The sequence below is a fragment of the Oryzias latipes genome, chromosome 6, assembly GCF_053564925.1.
Source record: "Oryzias latipes strain Hd-rR chromosome 6, Olatipes_Hd-rR_3.1".
Classification (NCBI taxonomy): Eukaryota; Metazoa; Chordata; class Actinopteri; order Beloniformes; family Adrianichthyidae; genus Oryzias; species Oryzias latipes.
In genome coordinates, this window is record NC_136242.1 from 8,008,763 (window position 1) to 8,026,689 (window position 17,927).

Here is a 17,927-nt window from a genome sequence, read left to right on the forward strand (position 1 = left end):
CTTCAGTCAGAACTCAAAAACTCCTGAGGAAGCCTCTAATGCTACTGAACAGTGCTGAGCAGGATTTTGGCTTGAATGAAATGGCAGACTGTAACATTTCCTTTTTGTGCTCTTTGTGGTGCTTTGCACTTCACTGAGGAGCAAGACTCAATGATCAGAGGAATCTTTACATGCACTTAAGGTTCGAATCAGCTTCTGGAGTCACCTATAGTCTCTTAAATGTCATGCAAGCTGAAAACCTAGTTTCTGCAACCAGGCTCGGAGAAAACAGCATCCTTGCTTTCCTTACTCAAACACTCACTTTGATGTGAAAAGCTGCCGAGTAAAGGAAAAGTGACGGAAGATAATGGAGACAGGGAAACATGCTCCTTCTTTTCAAGTAAACTCATACGTTAATTTCTTCAGGAGCCAGGTTTTCCTCAGAAACCAGGTTACGCATGTGGGCACATTGTTCCCTTCTGCTTCAGCTGGAACTCAGATTCAGAACTTAAACATGCATAGCACGGATGTATTGTTTGCTTGAGAATGTTGGCGTTTTACACCTGTACCAGCTGCAGCAAAGGCAACAGCATCACTGGCCTGTTCACTGATTCAGAATTCCAAAAATATCAGTAATTTCTAAACTGACTGAGTGTCCCGGAGATGCAAACGCAGCATGGAGTGCATCTGCGGTGTCACTGCTGCCTGAACTGCTTCTGAGTGCCACCACCAGCTTAAATGTAAATATGCCAGATTTTAACCGCCGCTAATTTCTATCTATTTCTGCTTTAGCTTTGTGTTTTGCAAGGAGGACGCAACAAACACAGCTTCACTAATATAAATATGTGTAGATCATCAACATCACGGGGATATGAGAAGTGTTCAAGTGTTGTCATCTGACCTTCCGGTGAGTAAAGGAAACACTTGTAATGTTCGTCGGAGGCTGTGGGTGGCTGTGGTTCTCTGCAGAACTGCATCACCCTGCAGACCTCCGCCAGGCGAGGGCAGCAGAGCAGCTCTCTGGAGTGCTGGCTGCCTAAAGATAAACCAAACATGATCCATAGATTGACTGAAAGCAAAACCACTGACAGAGAAGGACTGATTGAGTCACACAAAGGTGAGTGTGATGTTTTTAAAAAGCACCATTTTGTAGTTTTCCCATAACTGGTTAAGATCCTGTCTCTGTTTTTCAGATACTCTGAATCGTCAAAGTGAAAAAACACGGAAAAATTAGGAACAGAAAAGGTAAACTTTTCCAACGTTTGTCAGCTGTTGCTCCAAACCTGCATAGCAAAAACAGTTTTTCTGCATTTTGTTAGTCGTCATACCAGCAAAACAAATGTGTATTTATGGGTAGTATATGGTTTCCTCTCAAGCCACTGAGACGGGACATTTGAACCATGTTTTTCTTCTGCTTTACATTTTTATCCTGAAGGGATAAAGCAGGTTGAGAAAATGGATGGATGGATGTACTCATTTTTAAAGAACACATTTTTCCATGTATGACCTCTGCATCTCATCTAACATTCAACCATGGTGTTGTGTCTGGGTCAAACTAAACTTTTTGGGGCTTTTTTCAAGACAACCTTAACAAGATAGTTATGGTGCAGTCTAAAAATGCCACGTCTTTAACTTTTCTTGCTAATGTGAAGTTGCAACACTAAACATGTTTATAGACAGTGCTCAGCATACAAAGTACTTTAAAAAGCACAAATTTAACCAGAAGCTCAATGAAGAAAAGAAAAATGTCCAAACTTTCCACAAGGTTGAGTTTTATTGAACACGTCTTTAACTCCATATCATGAAATGAAGGTCGAAGCAAAATTGGTCGAAGCAAAAATTAACACACCCTCCAATAAAAACTGCTACATCTAGTTATTTCTTTTTTAACCTGTTCTGTCCAACAACTGAGCGAACAGATGAGAGCTGAAGGCCTTTTGTGTTGGACAGGTTTACAAAAAGAGGTTATGTATCTTTAAATAACCAGGGTGTAAATTTGTTTAAATCCCTTTTTGTTGTTTTTATTCTTTTTTTTTTTATTTGTTACATTTTGTATTTGAAATACGTATTAATTACAAATGTACATTATATATATATATATATATATATATATATATATTGTGGAAAGTGTGTGTGTGGGGGGGTAGAAGAAAAAAAAAAGAGAGAGGTAGAGAAAGTGAGGGGATACAAGTGCCGAGTTGCTAATTTGAATTAATTATGATTTTAAGCTGTGAACCAGTTATGCTAGGTCTGCTGGAAAGACAAAATTTTACATCCCAAAGTGAAATTCTGACACCAAGATAAGCTGAAAATTTCTGTCCATCGATACACTGTGGGTTAGGAGGAGGGATAAAGCAGACAGGGAGCAGTGTGCACGTGCATGTACACGTGGGGGTGGAGATACATGCACGCTGCCAAAGTGAACCATGTGATCATAAGGGGAACCAGATCCTCCCCAGCCCGACCAGCCAGACCAGGAGAGAGGGGGAGACCCCCCGGACCCATGCAGCCCGTGCGGGGAGGGACCGCCCACCCAGCCAGGTGCAGAGGAGGCTGCCCGACAGGGGCTCCTCCGGCACCGGGGAGCATAAGCGACCAAGGGCTTCGCCGTACTGGGCGGCAGCCATTAGGGTCACTGGGCGCCTGCCACCAGGCACCGGACACCGGGCGCTGGACATCTAGCGCGGGCCAATGATGAAGCCAGGACCTAGAGGGCCCAGGAGCCGTCCACCACCCAGCCGGAGCTTGGTCACCGCAGGCCAGCCGACCCAAGTAGCCCAAAGATCACGACGCAACCACAGCTCCACCCCTAGTTCCCCCCACACTACACTACCCTCTACAACCCCCCTCACCCAACACCTTCCTCAACCCCTCCTCCCTTTGCCCCCTCCCCCTCTCCCAATGTCCTCCCCACTCTGCAAAAGGAAGGGTGAGCCCCTCCCATGCACACCTACACAAACACATTCTTCTGGCTGCCCCCCACTCCCCTTCGCCACACAGTAACACCCGCTGGCCGGCCGACCCCCCAGCACCGTGCACCCGGCCACTCGCCAGGCTGCCCTGAGAGGCCCAGGACCACGACCAGACGGATGAAGACCGGCCGCCCCTCCCCGATCCCACCTATGTACTGTGGTGTGGGGGGGCAGTGTGTTAAATGGGAGGTCTCCAGTATTTACAGGTGTTCAATTGGGTTCAGATCAGGAGACATACTTGAACTTTTAGTCACCTTCATTCTGCTCTTCAGAAATGTAGCAGCAGCTTTAGAAGTGTGTATTGGATCATTGCCTTGTAGGAAAAGTACTCGACAACCAAGTGCATAGAGTGATGGCAGCATCTTCTCCTTCAATAGAGCCGTACATTGTTGAGTTCATACCATCAATGAAATGCACCCCCCCCCCCCCCACACACACACACCAGCTGCTCTCATGCAGCCCACATCAGAACTCTACCATGCATTTGTCCTCACCTTGACAACGCCGTACAGTTTTAAAAGCATTGGTTCCAAAAACTGTGATATTTGTCTCATCAGTCCAGAATATTGAGTAGTCCCAGTGGATCTCTTTTTCTGTAGTATTTTGCCTGATATGTAAAGCTTTGCTGATCTTCTTGTAACCCTCACCTTTTTTTGAAAAAAGAAATGATGTCCATTCTCAGATTTTGTGACCTTTCTTTTCTGTGGGGCGCCATTGCTGACTAGTCCCTATGTGCTGGACACCTCCTAAATGAATCATTAGACTCACCTGTGGTTGAATGTTAATTACAATTTTGTAGTATTAAGTTTGGCTTTTCTACTAAGACCATGACTGGGGTGTACTAATTTTTGCAACATTGGCCTAAATTATTATGTTAGAAAATCACTTTTTTGTCTGTTCAAATGAACAGATCTTGGTTACATTAAATGACCGACCTTGTAGATGTATTTTGTCGTCTAGTATTTCTGAATGTTGATTCTGAAACAAGATTGAAGGTTTTCTGACAAATGTAGTGGGGTGCACTCATTTATGATGAGCACTGTACCATATATAGCTTTTAGTGGTCTCTTTAATGGATTAACGTTATGAAAAATATTTTTCTTTGAGGGAAAGATAAAAAAAAAACTTGCTAAACTCCTAAAAGCTGTTTTAGTGACTTTCCTAATGTATACTCAAATCAAACAAGTCTGATGTAGAAAAATTGAAATCTTGTATCCTTTCAGTCCATGCTTTTAGCTAACATGAATCTGCACTTTGTAAATAGGCAGAAGAGTAAAAAATAATGAAGAGCTATTGTCACAGACGTGACTGCAAAGGCCTGCAGAAGACGGACCCAGATTATGTTTAAAATTTTAGTAGAATGATTGTGTTACCACTCAGAGCAAGTGGCTGAAACCTTCCTTCTTTGTCAAATCAGGAAAAGCCTTTGATGCATCACTTGTCAGGAGAACTGGCTCCAAGTTGGGACCAGCCCTTGCTGACATCTCATGATCCTCCCCTATGAAGAGAAAGGACAGAGCCTGGTTTGGCCCTGGAGGCCTTCTGACAACTGTCAAAAATGTGTAAGAAAACACAAAAGAAAAAATTGTCTTTTCTAAGTGCCAGCGGAATAAATTAAACATAAAACTGTTAGGAGCACATTTTCCTAAGTAAAACACCATTAGTTATGCTGTACTTCAAGCAGGATAACAGTAGCCAAGCTGAAGCCTCTGCTAAAGGATCAGCTAAAGGATCAGCTGAAGGTCCTGCTGAAGTATCAGCTGAAAATCCTGTTGACGGATCAGCCGAGGGCTCTGCCAAAGGATCAGCTGAAGGATCAGCTGAAGGCCCTGTTGAAGGATCAGCTGAAGGCCCTGTTGAAGGATCAGCTGAAGGCCCTGTTGAAGGATCAGCTGAAGGCCCTGTTGAAGGATCAGCTGAAGGCCCTGTTGAAGGATCAGCTGAAGGCCCTGTTGAAGGATCAGCTGAAGGCCCTGTTGAAGGATCAGCTGAAGGCCCTGTTGAAGGATCAGCTGAAGGCCCTGTTGACGGATCAGCTGAAGGCCCTGCTGAAGGATCAGCTGAAGGCCCTGCTGAAGGATCAGCTGAAGGCCCTGCTGAAGGATCAGCCGAGGGCTCTGCTAAATGATCAGTTGAAGGCTATGCTTGCCCTCTCCCTGTTTCCCCTCCACAGGTGTTCAGAATAAGGCAGGGCATTCTGACACACCTGCAACTCATCACCCCAACAGCAGTGAGGACCAGCTTTTCTCTGCCAGTCCGTCTGTTCACCTCAAGTGCTATGGAGCCCACATTGGAGTTTGCTTCCCTGGCCGTCTACTCATATCCTAAAAGGATCATTTTGTTGCCCTTTTTTAGTCTGCTCTGACCTGGAACTGTTCAGCCTGTTCTGACCTCGCTCCACCTGGACTCCTTTTGGCCTCTGACCTGCCGGGGGGTGGGGAGGGGGGGGACTTATATTTAAATAAATCTTTTGTTTTCAATCACCCATCACCTCTCCTTATCTGACCATGACAGGATCAGCTGAAGACCATGCTGGGCGAGAGCCAACCTAAAGCACACCAAGAAGAAGACCAAAGAGATGGAGAGAAGTGAAGCTACTCATGCTTCTTATGCTACAGATGCTCATTGAGTCATACTGTGGATTCACTTAGCTCCATAATCTTCATAAACAAAGCACTCTTTCTTCTGCAAACAGTGAGTGGTGTTCTCTTTTATTTTTCTCTTCATTCTCAAACATTGACTTGACATTGGTTTGATGAGTCTGAAATCAGAATCTGCACTTTTCTAAACGGTAATAACTCAAATTTACTAGCCTTAATAGGGCAGTAGAAATGATGTCCACCAAAAATATATGTTACTTAACCTTCAAATAAATGGGGTTCAAAGGATGGTTTTAATCCATCTTTGTTCAAGTTTGTTCCCAAAGTATTTTGGATTCAGTACTATCTTTTGGCACATTCTCTAAATTTACAGACCAACTTCCTCTCACTTTGAATTGAATTTGCATGTTTACTTCAAGTTGTGAGAATCAGTTCAAGCTTGATTTAACGTGATACCTTCTTAAATAAAACTTCTTATAGTGTTTGGAATTTTTTACTGCTTCTTCAAGACTTTTTGATTTTGTTCCTCATATTAAATGAATATTTTTAAAGAAATTCAAACTCTTGGTGAAAGGGGCTTTTAGATGTCTGAATCTGCAGGTTTACACTCCTGGCCTCACTAGTCAGGAGTGTCAACATCATCCCCTCTGAGGAGAATGTCCGCTTTTTGATCCAAAAATTGATCCTGATTTATGGAGGCTTCCTGCAGAGCCAGACTCAGGAAAAGAACGTGATCAACCACTGATCTCGCGCCATGATTATTGTGCAAAAATCCCTGCAGCTCCTCACGTGTGTGTGTGTGTGTGTGTGTGTGTGTGTGTGTGTGTGTGTGTGTGTGTGTGTGTGTGTGTGTGTGTGTGTGTGTGTGTGTGTGTGTGTGTGTGTGTGTGTGTGTGTGTGTGTGTGTGTGTGTGTGTGTGTGTGTGTGTGTGTGTGTGTGTGTGTGTGTGTGTGTGTGTGTGTGTGTGTATGTGTGGGTGTGTTTGCGGGGGGATTGATAGTAATTTCCTGCTGCTGAAATTTATGAGGTTCCTCAGAGATGTGGTATTTCTGGAGCCTGTTGGCCTATTGGTCTGAGGTGCCTCTGTTACCATAAAAAGAGCTGACTTTCCAGCTGAGCCAGCACTTCCCACCCTATATACCATGTTTAATCTTTACTATTTGGGACTTGGCAGGATCTTCCCTCCCTCTGGTCCTTGTCCTCATCTTTGTCACGTTTGTTGAGCAAGAGTCGATCCTGAAGCTCACTACTTCTTGTAAGGGAACAGCTGAAACCTGCTTCTGAGCTCCTCTGTGCAGGTGAGGTGCTTTTTGAGTTTTTTTAGGACTTTCAGAGATGGTGCTGCAGGTGTGTCCTCTGCACTCCCCAGCACTGATTTGACGCACCAAAAGACATTTAAGGATGCTCAGCTACACAGGAGAAGTTATCAGACCACCTGTGCTGTTTTTGTTAGGAGATACAAGTTTTTTTTCTTCTGCAACTCTTACTTGGACAGTCATTTGCAGCTTTATGAAGTTGACTGAAACGACACCAATTTAAGAGCAGCTCTGAGGTCCTATGTGCTACCAAATGCTTTTTGTATTTTTCATATGAATCTTCTGTTTCGTAATTAACTTTCTGGTCATTCTCAGCAATGTGGAGCCTTAATGTTGAAATGGTTAATCAGAAGGTCACTTCTTCTCGCCCATAAGTCTGTGACATATGGTTGGTTTGTCACATGTTATCCTTTTTTCAAGTTAATCTAGGAAAAGATAAAGGAGGTTCCTGTGTAACGGGACTTATTTTTCCAGCAATTGTCTGATTGTTTTAGTTGGTATTTGAAGCAGCTTCTGGACACACCTGTTGTTTGGTGCCTGCAGGCTGCTGCAGTCGTGTTAACTGCTCTCTCTGCATGCTTTCTGTTACATACTTAGTGTCCGTACTGCAGGCAGTTTGTCCTCAGGCTTTTGACTTCTAACTTTAATTTCATGCCAGGTGTCATCAGAGGAGCAACAGTTGCGCCCTAACCTTTGACCCCACTCACCCAAAATTAGCCACTTTGTCCGTTTTGTGAAGAGTGTCACATTTCTTGCGAGAGGTCAAAGAGTGTAGATCGATAAAACAGGAGAAATGGGATCAACAGGGTCAGTGGGGTTAATTTTAGCTGTATCCAGTATTTACTAGCTGTTTTCTTCTGTTCCAGCAGGGTGTGACGATCAAGACCAGCCAAAATGTCTGAGTAAGTACACTTGGACCTCCCACCAAGACAGGATCTAGAATGGGACAAGTAATTGTTCCAAGCTTGTTAGACAGAGCATGTTTGTGATGTCATTTTCAGTTAGACGTTTCTCCTAAAGTCTTCTAGTCATGGTCTAGGATTATTTCGACTGTTATGTAGTGCATGCTCTGAAGTCATTTTTATATTTGTGAAAAAAATCCTTTGTACTAAAAAGATAGCATTTCCACTAATTGAAATTGGGCTAAAAGCTGCACAAGCTCAGTATGACACCCTAAAAAAACCCAAAGGGATGAACAACTCTAAAAAAGGCATTGTGAATGATCCATATACAGGATTTAGCAGTTGGAAACTCAGATAATCTAAAGAAGAAACTAAATCATAAACAAACATAACCAAAACATGATTACAAACATGTAAACCAAGTTATAATGAAACCTAATCATGTTAAAACTGAATCATTACAAAACACGGAAAAGGGCTGAAATCTTGCTGTCTTGTTCAGAAGAGACTAGTGTCCTTCCTGCTATTTCAGGTTTTGTTTAGATTATTCTTTTCACTATACATTTTTCTAAAAATGAATTTAGCGGATTTGTCATAGACGTCACCAGAGAATGTTTGATTCATATGGCCACTTTCCACTTTCTTAACCCCCTGGGGCTGCGGGGTTGCTGGAGACTGCACCGGTTACTGTTGGGCAAAGGCGAGATACACCCTAGACGGGCCTGTGGGACAGAGCCCATGGAGCTGGAGCGATCCAGCCCGCTACGCTAGCCAGCCGCCCGGTGGACAACATGGCGAGCTGCGCTGCCCGGGGTCCAGCAGGACAAGCAGGCGTCGCCACCCGGGGTCTGACAGAGCTAGCGTGCGCCGCCGCCTAGGCTGCCGGGCCCTGGGCAGCAGAGCTCGCTGTGCTGGCCCACCGACGGTTGGCTCCCCGGCAGACTGGGAGCTGCTGCGGGTGGCATCATAGTGAGGGCAATCACTGCAGCTCCCGCAGCTTATGATGTTTTCTTTGTCATTCATTCATTCATGCATTCATTCGGGATCAAGAGGCTGCTGGAGCCTATCCCTATGGAGAGAAATTAGACTCAGTCGGATTTGTGCGTGCGTAATTCTTGATTTGTGCGTAAATTAGGATTTGTGTATGCATATTCTTGCTTTGTGCGTGCGTAAATTAGGATTTGTGCATAAATTTGGATTTGTGCGTAATTTGTTACTCACATAATACGTTTTGTGTATAAGTTAAAAAAATATAAAATGAAAAAAATACAAAATGCAATTTACGTATGCACAAATTAAGATTACAACAGCTTGAAACTACTTACACACACACATCTTTAAAAAACACGCACGAATCCCTTGTTACGCACACACGAAGCCAAAGTTACGCACGGATCTACCGTGAGACTGTTTTCACGTCTCACAAATTCGTCCGTAAGTGCTGCGTTTAAATACCAGTGGAATGCTCGGTCATTAGAATTTTCCTATCAGCCTTCCCTTCTAAACGTATCCAGACAATGACTCAATCAATACATGAAGACAGTAGATGTTAGTGTTGAACATAGAGGCTACTTACTTCGGGGCGCTGACCACCGAGATGGGCCGCCATTCTTCCCGTGACTCTCTCGGTCTGACTGCCTTTGATTTTCCGAAAGAAAAAAAACAGTGCCCCCTAGTGGTCGTTCCTGTTACACATTTTGTATCAATTCGGTGTCTCGGAGAATAATTTGCTTTTAATATATATATTAGCGTTTAAAAGTGACCGTCATATTCTCCGATAATAATTTTTATTTTCCTTTACAATTTTTTTAAGCCCTGCTACACCCACTGAAGGAAATACGTTTAGAAGGGAAGGCTGATAGGAAAATTCTAATGACCGAGCATTCCACTGGTATTTAAACGCAGCACTTACGGACGAATTTGTGAGACGTGAAAACAGTCTCACGGTAGATCCGTGCGTAACTTTGGCTTCGTGTGTGCGTAACAAGGGATTTGTGCGTGTTTTTTAAAGATGTGTGTGTGTGTGTGTAAGTAGTTTCAAGCTGTTGTAATTTGTTGTAATTTGTGCATACGTAAATTGCATTTTGTATTTTTTTCATTTTATATTTTTTTAACTTATACACAAAACGTATTATGTGAGTAACAAATCACGCACAAATCCAAATTTACGCACAAATCAAGAATTACGCACGCACAAATCCGACTGAGTCTAATTTCTCTCCATATATCCCGGCCACTCGCAGGCGGGGGACATCAACAGGGCTTTCTTATTTTCATCAATATACAGTACTTTGACACTTCGCAGTGAGTGGGAGTTTTGTGGTGGTCTGTTTCTGCATGTGGCCCCGGGAAGGGCTGGAGACCCGTCCAGGGTTTATTCCACATCTGCCCTTTGAGAACTGGAACAAGCTTCGGTCCCACAAAAAACCAGAAACTGTGGGCTCTGAAAAAAAGTTTAGTTTTCTCAAAAAAAAGATTGTTTTCGCTTAGGAAAGTTACCTGTGGGGTCATTGTGTCTGCAAACAGTTGTTTAGAGAAAGAGCCATGTGACTCCATGTACTTAATGAACACTTTTATTCAAATTATTCAAAGCTATTTTCAAGTTGCTAACATTCCAAAAGAAATGACACAACTGACACTCAGTCAGTCTTTCTAATTGTCATCTAACAGGGGAAAGAAAATGACCTCCAGCCGCAGGCATCATCTGAAGGTGAGAGCAGTTCTCTCAGCTTGGTGCCCTGCTTCAGGTTTTCTTCATAGTTGAATCTCCCGGCAGAGCTTGATGCTGCAGATCGCTGCAGGCTGGCTGGAGCAGGAGAAGAAGGATGCTATTGTAGCAAAGGAGGCCTACATAGCTGAGAACTGCCCTGCACCCGACCTCAGCGGAGACACGGCTGCCCTCATGGTGAGAACTGAAGCTGTTGGGTGTCTCTATGCGCTTAACTAACGGTGGTATGACTGGGTTGTTTTTCATTCATTTGCTTTCTTGTCTACTCTAATGACGAGCTGTTTGACAGGAAACCACAGTTTGTTTTTCTTTGAAGGTAAAAGGCAGCTCTGTACCCAGAAGACTGCTAAAGCAATTTCAATCTCATAAATTCTGTGCATCTACAGGAGATCTGCAAGAAGCTCCACCACGCCATTGACAAGATCGATGAGGAAAGGTACGACACAGCAGCCAAGGTGGAGAAGGTGGATAAAGAGGTGAGAGGCAGCAAACACGTTGTTCTGCTCATCAAAGAAACAACCCTGCAGAGTTGGAGTGTAGCTCCAGTGATATTTGTATCTAAATAAATGTTGACAGATGAAGGTGCTTGCTGTTTTAAAGAGTTTTTAAACTTCAGTTAGGTCTTTTGAATTGAAAAACAAATGGCTTAGTGGGTAAACACACAAAGTCCCACTGATGGTAACTGGGGAGGATTTCATTTCAATTGAATTGTTAGAAACTGTTGTTGGGTTGGTTGTTTCATTGTTTGTACATTTTTAGCAAATATACTAATGAAAGGTTTTTAAAATGTGTGAATGCAAAGAATTATTTAAGGGTTTTTCTATTGGCTCCACATAAATTCCCACCACATTCACACAAAGATGAATCAAACCAGGAAGTCAAATCTGATGGAAAGGATTAATTTCAACAACTGAATGATCGTCTGTGTGGCTCAGATCCAGGATCTGAAGCTGAAGGTGATCGAGCTGGCCGGAGTGAAGAAGCCCGCCCTGAAGAAGGTGCGCATGTCAGCTGACGCCATGCTGAAGGCCCTGCTGGGCTCCAAACACACGGTCAACATGGATCTGAGAGCCAACCTCAAGCAGGTCAAGAAGGAGACCAAAGAGGAGGTGAGGAGAGACGCTGTAACACAGACATGAAAAGCTAAAAGGGAGGTACACTGCTCAAAAAAATGAAGGGAACACATCCTATACCTGAATAAATGAAATATCATCTTTTTTATTCTTTACATAGTTGCATGTGCTGACAACACAACCACAAAAAAAATATTAATAGAAATAAAATGTATTAGCTTACGCAGGTCTGGATCAAATCAAATCAAAATGGAAAAACACTACAGGCTGATCCAACTTGGATGTAATGTCTTTGAAACAGTCAAAATGAGGTTCAGTAGTGGGTGTGGCCTCCACGTGGCCGTATGATTTCCCTCAACGTCTGGGTGTACCTCTGAGGATGTTCTCCTGGGGCATCTCCTCCCACACCTGCACCAAAGCATCCTCCAACTCCTGCATAGTCTGTGGTGCAACCTGGCGTTGGTGGATGGACCGAGACACGATGTCCCAGATGTGCTCAGTTAGATTCAGGTCTGGAGAACAAGCGGGCCGGTCCATCACAGCGGGCCGGTCCATCACATCAATACCTTTGTCTAGCAGAAACTGCTGACATACTCCAGCGACATGAGGTTTAGCATTGTCCTGCTTTAGGAAGAACCCAGGGCCAATCACACCAGCACACAGTCTCACAAGGGCTCTGAGAATCTTATCTTAGTTCCTTATGGCAGTCAGTCTACCTCTCGTGAGCACATGGAGAGCTGTGCGGCCCTCCAAAGAAATGCCACTCTAAACCATTACTGACCCACTGCCAAACTGGTCATGATGGATAATGTTGCAGGAAGCAGAACGTTCTCCACGGCGTCTCCAGACTCTGTCAAGTCTGTCACACGTGCTCAGTGTGAACCGGCTTTCATCTGTGAAGAGCACAGGGTGCCAGTCTTTGCGTTCTTTAGCAAACGGCAAATTTCTTGCACAGTGTTGGGCTGTAAGCACAACTCCCACCTGTGGAAGTTGGGCCCTCAGACCCCCCTGATGGGGTCTGTTTCTAACAGTTTAAGCAGACACATGTACAGTACATTTGTGGCCTCCTGGAGGTCATTTTGCAGGCCTCTACTGTTTCTCTTTACACAAAGGAGGAGGTAGTGGTCCTGATGAAGGGTTGTTGCCCTCCTCTTCTACATTTTCTGATGTACTGGCCTGTACTCTATTCTCTGGACACTACGCTGACAGACACGGTAAACCTTGTTGCCACTGCTCACATTGATGTGCCGTCCTAAATGGGTTGTACTTCCTGGGCCACCTCAAGGTACTACTGGAGTGACAGCACTGTCGGCATTCAAAAGTCACCAAAACATCAACCAGAAAGCATAAGGATGGAGAAGTTGTCTCTGGTCACCACTTGCACAACCACTTCTTTATTGGAGGTGTCATAATGGTGAGACTGACTTGAAATGACATTTAGTTATTTAGGTGTTCCCTTTAGATTTTTTTTTAACTGTGTTTTAGAGACGTTGTCCAGTCAGGCGATCTGCTAAGAGGACTTTTGTTCTTCATACATACAAATTTCATACATACATGCAAAGCAGTTTCCTGTTTAGTGCAATAACATTTTATCAAGATACAATTGGAACATTTCTGTGGTTCGATTAAGTTGCTTCAAAGCGACTCTCATGGAAAAATGTTGTTCCTTCCAGTCCACAGAGGCAGTCGGCGACTGGCGCAAGAACATTGAAGACAAGGCTGACAGAAAGAAGATGTTCGAGTCCTCCTAAACCCTGAGTGAAGTACTGAGGACAAAGGCAGGAGAAATGTTTCTACCTGAGGTCTGAGTGACTGAAAGCCTGTGTCTGTCTCACAGACAAATGGGTCAGGAGTCGCAGTGCCACTCTCTGATTTTGGCTGTTTTCGTGACGCAGTCACCCGAGAGACATTGAACCCAAAAACAGAAGCATCATGTTGCATGCTGCAAAAACCTGTGCTAAAGAAGCATCACGCTATGTACATTTCAACATGCAAACAATAGAAATAAAACAATTGATTTGGGGATGAATTTCTTCTACCTTGTCGTTAATATCCTCACGGTCTCCAACAGAGCACCTGACTGACGAAAACTGCAGTAAAGGTTCCTTCATCCGCGTCACAAATAAGTAAACAAAACAAAATAATGACAGGTAGATGAATACATGTAAAAGTCTTTTGGGGCTTAAGGCAAGACAGAAGTGGTGCAGCATTAACCGGCCACAGAATTTGTGACAGCTCGCAAGAAAATGAGTTTCTTACCTAGGAAATGTTTGTTTACTTAGTTCTAAGGAGTCAGAACTTAAAATTGAGAAAAAAGTTCAAACGAAGATCTTAGACAGAGGCTTTTTGATTCGACTGACTGCCTACTAGTGAATCTGAACAAATTCTCACCAAGCCTCTTAAATTTCCAAAGCTTTGGTTCCTTTACATTTGGGAAAAAAAACAGCTGAGTTCCAGCTTTTCAAACACCCCAAAGATGCGTCTCCACCACAAAAATGGAATGTGTTAATCTCAATGCCCATGTTGTTTTACACAGAAAAAAAGACATGCTGCAAAAGAGCAATAAAAACCCTGCAGCTCATCTTCTGGTGCTCTCAGATGGAGGTCAGCTCACAAAGTGGGGCTTGGCTGGGTGTATTTCAGGAGCTCGCAGGGCCATTGGTCTGACTGGGGATCCATTCCCTTAAAGAGAATCTGGGTATTTTGCTGAGACATCTGCAGTCACCATATATATCTATTTGATTTTTCTCCCTCTGTGGCTTTGGCAGTGTGTCCTTTTCTTCCATCAGTGTGTCTAAACCTCCTTCTTCCTCCTCTCAACAGGTGAGAAAACCTTGTTTTTCCTGCAGTGTCTTCAAAACATTTTGAAATACATCATATTTACCTTTACGAGGCAGGATAAAGAAATATAGAGCTGAGTCACAATTCATTTCTAAATTTTAACTGGATTAGACGGACAAATGTCTGCACCTTTGAGCCATCCTGACAGCCTGAAAAGTTTTTCTTTATCTTTGTAAGAAACGAAGATCCTTGATCTCTGCCACCTGTGCCACTTTGTGTTGTACAACATGATCTGAATTCAATGGAACAAGTTGTACTTTCATGTCAGCAATTTCATTCAAACGTAATCAGACAATGTAGTTGAAGTTTTTGCGAGATAAAATGGGATTAAGCCAGCATTAGCAGTTTTAAATGGATTACAAAATACTTTGTCTCTCTTAAATGTGCTGTGGGTGAGATGTTAGATTCCTGCTACATAACAATATTCATCCACTTACTACGGAACTCTTCTATTGATATTCATAACTCTACCTCTGTTGTTGAATTTCTCCGAAGCAGTGCATGACTGACTGCACAGTCCGGTAATTGAAATATCTTCTGGAGGGAAGTGTCATTTATAGGGTTAAAGTGTAGAAAGGCTGATTATTGCAATTTTTTTTCCTTAAGTATAAATATGTTTTAAGAAATATGTATATATATATATATATATATATATATATATATATATATATTTTATTAGAGCATCCTGGCTTGAATTGTGAGTTTCGTCTTCAGTCATGAAAACGTTTCTACAATTAACTTCATTGAGCGATGCTGTCAAAAGAATTTTCTACATGAGCCTTTGACTTGCTGTATGTAGTCATGCGACTCAGAAAAGCGACACCTGAGCCCCCCTGCCCCACCATATTTCAGTCAGCATCGCTGATCTTCAGCTGTGGCCTCAGATTGAGTTTCGTTCCAGAATCTCCCGTCCATCAATCTCCAGCAGAGCAAAAGAACATGCCGATATCCGTGCTCAGCCGGCCTATCTTCTGCGCTCACCATGTTCTTCTGTGTTTCTTCACTTAGGCTGTGAGCCACAGAAACCTGCCAACATGTCTGAGTAAGTGTGCTGCACGATACTAACAAGTTATCATGTTAGGGACAAATACATGTAACAAAAAAAAACGTGTTAAAGATTGGCATTTTTTTCCGCTGTCCAAAAAAAAAAAGGAAATATGTGGGTTCACTAATGGTTGAATATTTTCCCAAACAGTAAGAAGATGACTTCCAGCCGCAGGCATCACTTGAAGGTGAATAACTCAAGAAATACAAACAATTGCCTTAAAAATGTAGTGTGTGTCTTGTTGGATTAGGTTTGAGACACTGTAAGGGTGGATTGTTAGATGGACTCTTTCTTTCAGCAAAGCATAAAAAGTTGTAACCCCTTCATTCAGTTCTTCACATTATCATCTGTTGTAATGTCTTTTTCTCTCCCAAATTGCAAAAACCTCTGAATGTTTGCTCCTGATGACTTTTGTTGTGTCACCTGCAGAGTTTGATCCTTCAAGTCGCTCAGGGCATGCTTGAGCAGGAGAAGGCAGACATTGAGGCAGCCAAGGAAGCTTACATGGCAGAGCACTGTCCCGCTCCAGACATGAATGGAGATCAGGCTGCTCTCATGGTGAGAAGGAAGAAAACCACCATTTCTAGTACCAAAAAAGTTCTAATAGTCTTCGTGGAGCTTTAATGTAGGATTTACTCACAGTTTTCATGAAAATACAAATCATCCCTAGAATATCAAATAATAAAAGCTCATTTTGTTTTGAAGAACCCACGCTGACCGTCTCGAATGAGTTTAGTCTGTTTAGTTTAGTTTAGCAATCAGTAATTGAATTCTATGACTTTCATGTTTATTATACAGTTACCAGTATGAAGCCCACTGAAACGACTTTTGTTGTAAATATTGAGCTATACGAATAAGAGTGAATTGAATTGAATTAAATGTCAAAGTTAGTCTAAAAGTAATGTTTTTTTGTATCTTCTTAATGCCAAGATTATAGACAAACTGATCAGATTTACGCCCAAAGGACTTCAACAGTCTGCTTAGAGCTTTCTGAAATAACTGGAGTTTATTGGGAAAGCAAGCAGAGATTCAATTTGTTCCCCATAGAATTTAGTGAAGTTATGTAGTGACAGGTTTAAATATATACATGCTGGCTTCCTGTCCCGTGAACATTGTTCTCTCAGAAGTTAGTCATCTTTGATCAGCAATACCTCTGACTGAGACATTATTATTTTCAGGAAGTTTGCAAGAAGCTCCACTCGGCCCTTGACAAGATTGATGAAGACAGGTACGATGCTGAAGCCAAAGTGCTCAAAGCTAACAAAGAGGTGCGTGTTGTCTCAGAGCAAAGACTCCAGCCCACTGACAACTGTAAAGTAGGGCAGATCCAACCCTTTGTCCTGCTCACAGATCGAAGACCTGAAGATCAAAGTAGTTGACCTGGTAGGAGTAAAGAAGCCCGCCCTGAAGAAGGTGCGCATGTCAGCTGACACCATGCTGAAGGCCCTGCTGGGCTCCAAACACACAGTGACCATGGATCTGAGAGCCAACCTCAAGCAGGTCAAGAAGGAGACCAAAGAGGAGGTAAAAAAATGCCTTTCTGTTTGGTCTCTCAGCTGGAATAAATCTGTGGAATATACACCTTTTTTTGTCTTCTGCAGTCAACAGAAGCTGTGGGTGACTGGCGTAAGAACATTGAGGACAAAGCTGACAGGAAGAAGATGTTCGAGTCTTCCTAACTGCTCTGTTGCTGTTTGTTTCTTTGTGTCCATTATCTCCGCTGTTGGCTAAAGCAGTTGATTATTTTAGGTCTCAGTGCTGAAGGTTTTTTGCACTTTGTTGGGGTCTGGAGGGAGGAGGAGAAGGTGTGGAGGGTTTCAGAAGGTTCACACAAACATAATGTCTTCACCTAGATACAACTACAGAAACATTTAAACCAAATGAAAATGTCAATAAACACAATAAAATCAAATCTGAGAGAAAAAAGCCGACTTTTGTCTGTTTTCTCACGTTATTTACAAATATTACAAGAATACTGTGGAAGACACGGCGGGGGAAAGATTCAGTCTTTTGTTAGTTTTTCTCCTTATAGCTAATAAAATAGAAGCAAATGACAAAAATAGTCAGAGAACTGGTTTGCTCATTAGGCATGAAAATGTGATTATTATTATGTAATTATTATTAATTATTTGCAATTTTTGAATTATAAGAGAACCAACAACTCTAAGAACAGCTCTGATAAGGAAACATAACAGTATGTGGTCTTCAGAAGGGAAAAGTATCAGTTGGAATTACTGAGATTTGTCTAACTCAATGAGACCAGATGTTTTACAAGTTTGTAAAACAAACAAACACACTTTAGACACTTAACATGTCCAATATTATATCACAGACACTGCGTAATACACATAATGCCACATAGCAACCATAGGATCATTTGCATGTGTATGTATATACTCATTTTTGCACTAATTAATAATATACATGATCTAACATTCACCTTAACAACAGCATGTCCACCCTTAGGTTA

General features: G+C 42.7%; 2 protein-coding genes across 7 annotated transcripts; both read left to right on the forward strand.

The window, feature by feature from the left end:
• The first annotated feature begins 34 nt into the window (after window positions 1-34).
• LOC101156490 (troponin I, fast skeletal muscle) lies at window positions 35-13,600 on the forward strand. 6 transcript variants are annotated; one of them, XM_078948366.1, is made up of 12 exons: window positions 35-886; window positions 1,044-1,096; window positions 1,173-1,224; window positions 4,369-4,513; window positions 5,466-5,645; window positions 6,727-6,850; window positions 7,735-7,770; window positions 10,441-10,480; window positions 10,547-10,675; window positions 10,885-10,974; window positions 11,434-11,607; window positions 13,245-13,600. In XM_078948366.1, the coding sequence occupies exons 7-12, from the start codon at window positions 7,763-7,765 to the stop codon at window positions 13,320-13,322; spliced, it is 519 nt and encodes a 172-aa protein (XP_078804492.1). In that variant the 5' UTR covers window positions 35-886; window positions 1,044-1,096; window positions 1,173-1,224; window positions 4,369-4,513; window positions 5,466-5,645; window positions 6,727-6,850; window positions 7,735-7,762; the 3' UTR covers window positions 13,323-13,600. The 6 variants fall into 6 exon arrangements, with proteins under 6 accessions (XP_078804492.1, XP_078804491.1, XP_078804493.1 ...); XM_078948367.1 differs by having other exon boundaries at window positions 409-886; window positions 7,738-7,770; XM_020703760.3 differs by lacking the exons at window positions 35-886; window positions 1,044-1,096; window positions 1,173-1,224; window positions 4,369-4,513 and having other exon boundaries at window positions 5,441-5,645.
• Window positions 13,601-14,157: 557 nt separating this feature from the next.
• Window positions 14,158-17,383, forward strand: LOC101156888 (troponin I, fast skeletal muscle). The gene is made up of 7 exons (XM_023955559.2): window positions 14,158-14,394; window positions 15,421-15,454; window positions 15,608-15,644; window positions 15,887-16,015; window positions 16,636-16,725; window positions 16,808-16,981; window positions 17,059-17,383. Exons 2-7 carry the CDS (start codon window positions 15,447-15,449, stop codon window positions 17,134-17,136), a joined length of 516 nt encoding a protein of 171 aa, XP_023811327.1. The 5' UTR covers window positions 14,158-14,394; window positions 15,421-15,446; the 3' UTR covers window positions 17,137-17,383.
• Window positions 17,384-17,927: the final 544 nt, after the last annotated feature.

What these genes read in the sequence shown, in the direction of transcription:
- LOC101156490 (XM_078948365.1), top strand. Translation starts at nt 4,439, where the DNA reads ATGATCCTCCCCTATGAAGAGAAAGGACAGAGCCTGGTTTGGCCCTGG. An exon ending in CTGACAACTGTCAAAAATGT is followed by an intron (nt 4,514 to 4,681) that starts GTAAGAAAACAC and finishes GATCAGCTAAAG; the next exon opens with GATCAGCTGAAGGTCCTGCT.
- LOC101156888 (XM_023955559.2), top strand. An exon ending in GAGATCAGGCTGCTCTCATG is followed by an intron (nt 16,016 to 16,635) that starts GTGAGAAGGAAG and finishes TATTATTTTCAG; the next exon opens with GAAGTTTGCAAGAAGCTCCA. An exon ending in AGAAGGAGACCAAAGAGGAG is followed by an intron (nt 16,982 to 17,058) that starts GTAAAAAAATGC and finishes TGTCTTCTGCAG; the next exon opens with TCAACAGAAGCTGTGGGTGA.